This window comes from Aplysia californica, unplaced genomic scaffold (assembly GCF_000002075.1).
Source record: "Aplysia californica isolate F4 #8 unplaced genomic scaffold, AplCal3.0 scaffold00144, whole genome shotgun sequence".
Classification (NCBI taxonomy): domain Eukaryota; kingdom Metazoa; phylum Mollusca; class Gastropoda; order Aplysiida; family Aplysiidae; genus Aplysia; species Aplysia californica.
Window position 1 is genome coordinate 310,761 of NW_004797414.1, and position 1,501 is coordinate 312,261.

The 1,501-nt window shown below is 42.4% G+C and overlaps 1 protein-coding gene across 1 annotated transcript in view; it reads right to left on the bottom strand.

The window, feature by feature from the left end:
• The window catches only part of LOC118477578, a gene marked incomplete in the record, with an annotated part of 9,221 nt that extends 8,888 nt beyond the window's left edge, over positions 1 to 333 (bottom strand). Inside the window, 1 exon segment of the mRNA XM_035969402.1 lies at positions 3 to 333. Within this exon segment, the coding sequence (XP_035825295.1) occupies positions 3 to 64 (62 nt within the window).
• Positions 334 to 1,501: the final 1,168 nt, after the last annotated feature.

The window sequence follows — 1,501 nt, forward strand, 5'->3', positions numbered from 1 at the left end:
CCAGATTATTTTGGTATCTTACTAATTTGGAGAGAAGGCGATACGAAGTACTGGGGCTTGCCATGGGTTCAGTTGAGCGGGAGTAGGCTTTAAGTTTCACACGAAGTGTAGAAGGCTCAAAAAGAACTATGGCACGAAAAAAAGAGGGACACTATATCACAGGGAGGACTTCCGTAACGAGCGACCACTATTAAATCTAGATATTCAATGGCTTCCAAAATCCTGATGGGAGGCCGAAATAAAAAAGGTCTCACCACATCATTGTATAAAGAAGGTATTAAAACAGTTAAGACCTTGTTGTATTTCCAGAAAATATATATTTTTCACAGTTCAACGTTTCGCCAATGAGGCTTCATCAGGAACGTAGTATTTGAGAAAAAAATAAATGAGTGATGACGCCACAGCAACAAAGTGTTCACTATAAGTTACGCATTGTTGTGATTTGGACAATATCGGAAATATCTTCATCATCATCATCATATACACAGGCTATAAAAACTAAAGTGCGTACATAAATGTCTGAATATTTAAAGGAGCGGTGAGTACAAATCGCCGGAGAGAAGGGACCACTAAAGCCAGAAGTGGTAGAGAGCGAGAGAGAGGGGGGGGGGGATGGAAAGGTGCGTGGAAGTAAGGAATATAATAACAGAAGGGTGCGGTGAACACAAATCGGAAAGTCCAGAGAAAGAGAAACACTAGGGCCAGAGGTGGCAGAGAGAGGGAAAGGAAAAGAGGGAGGGAGAGAGAGAGAGAGAGAGAGAGAGAGAGAGAGAGAGAGAGAGAGAGAGAGAGAGAGAGAGAGAGGGAGAGAGAGAGAGAGAGCGAGAGAGAGAGAGAGGAGCAAAATCTGAAAGTGGTGAGGGCTTGATAAATGTGTGATCTCTCATCTATGAATCCACTCAGTGGACAGATATCCCGTGGAACTATTTAATGCACCTTCTGATTCTTTTACAATATAATACTCTACTCCCCCCCCCCCCCCCCACACACACACACTCTTTAAAAAACCCTTGAACTTTAAACCTCAACAGACGACGGCAAGACATTTCTGGTGTGAAGATCCAGACATGAAGTTTCCTTGTCTACTTCCTCCCTGTCTGGTTGTTTTGCAAACATCAGCTACAATCATGCATGTTGGAACAAGCACGTATCCCAAGGTGGTGAATAGTCTGGTTCGGCAATCCATCTTGAGAAAATAAATCTTTCACACTTTTCTTTTGTTTTAACATTTTGAGGCCATAACAAATTTTTAAAGGACAAATATACGTTCCTTGAAGTCCCTTCTTGAAGATCACAAGCACATTGCCGATGACTGTCGGTATGCAGTTGGGGATATGAAATCGGCATATCAATCTGAGTTACGTACCAAGAAATGCCGAGATTCCATAGGCTTTAAGTACGAAAAGGAAAAGAACAAACATGAGTGGATGCGTGATATTAAAGGAAGGGAAGATTATACTAGGTCAGCAATACAAGCTCTAGGGGTAAGCGACCAGCAGGT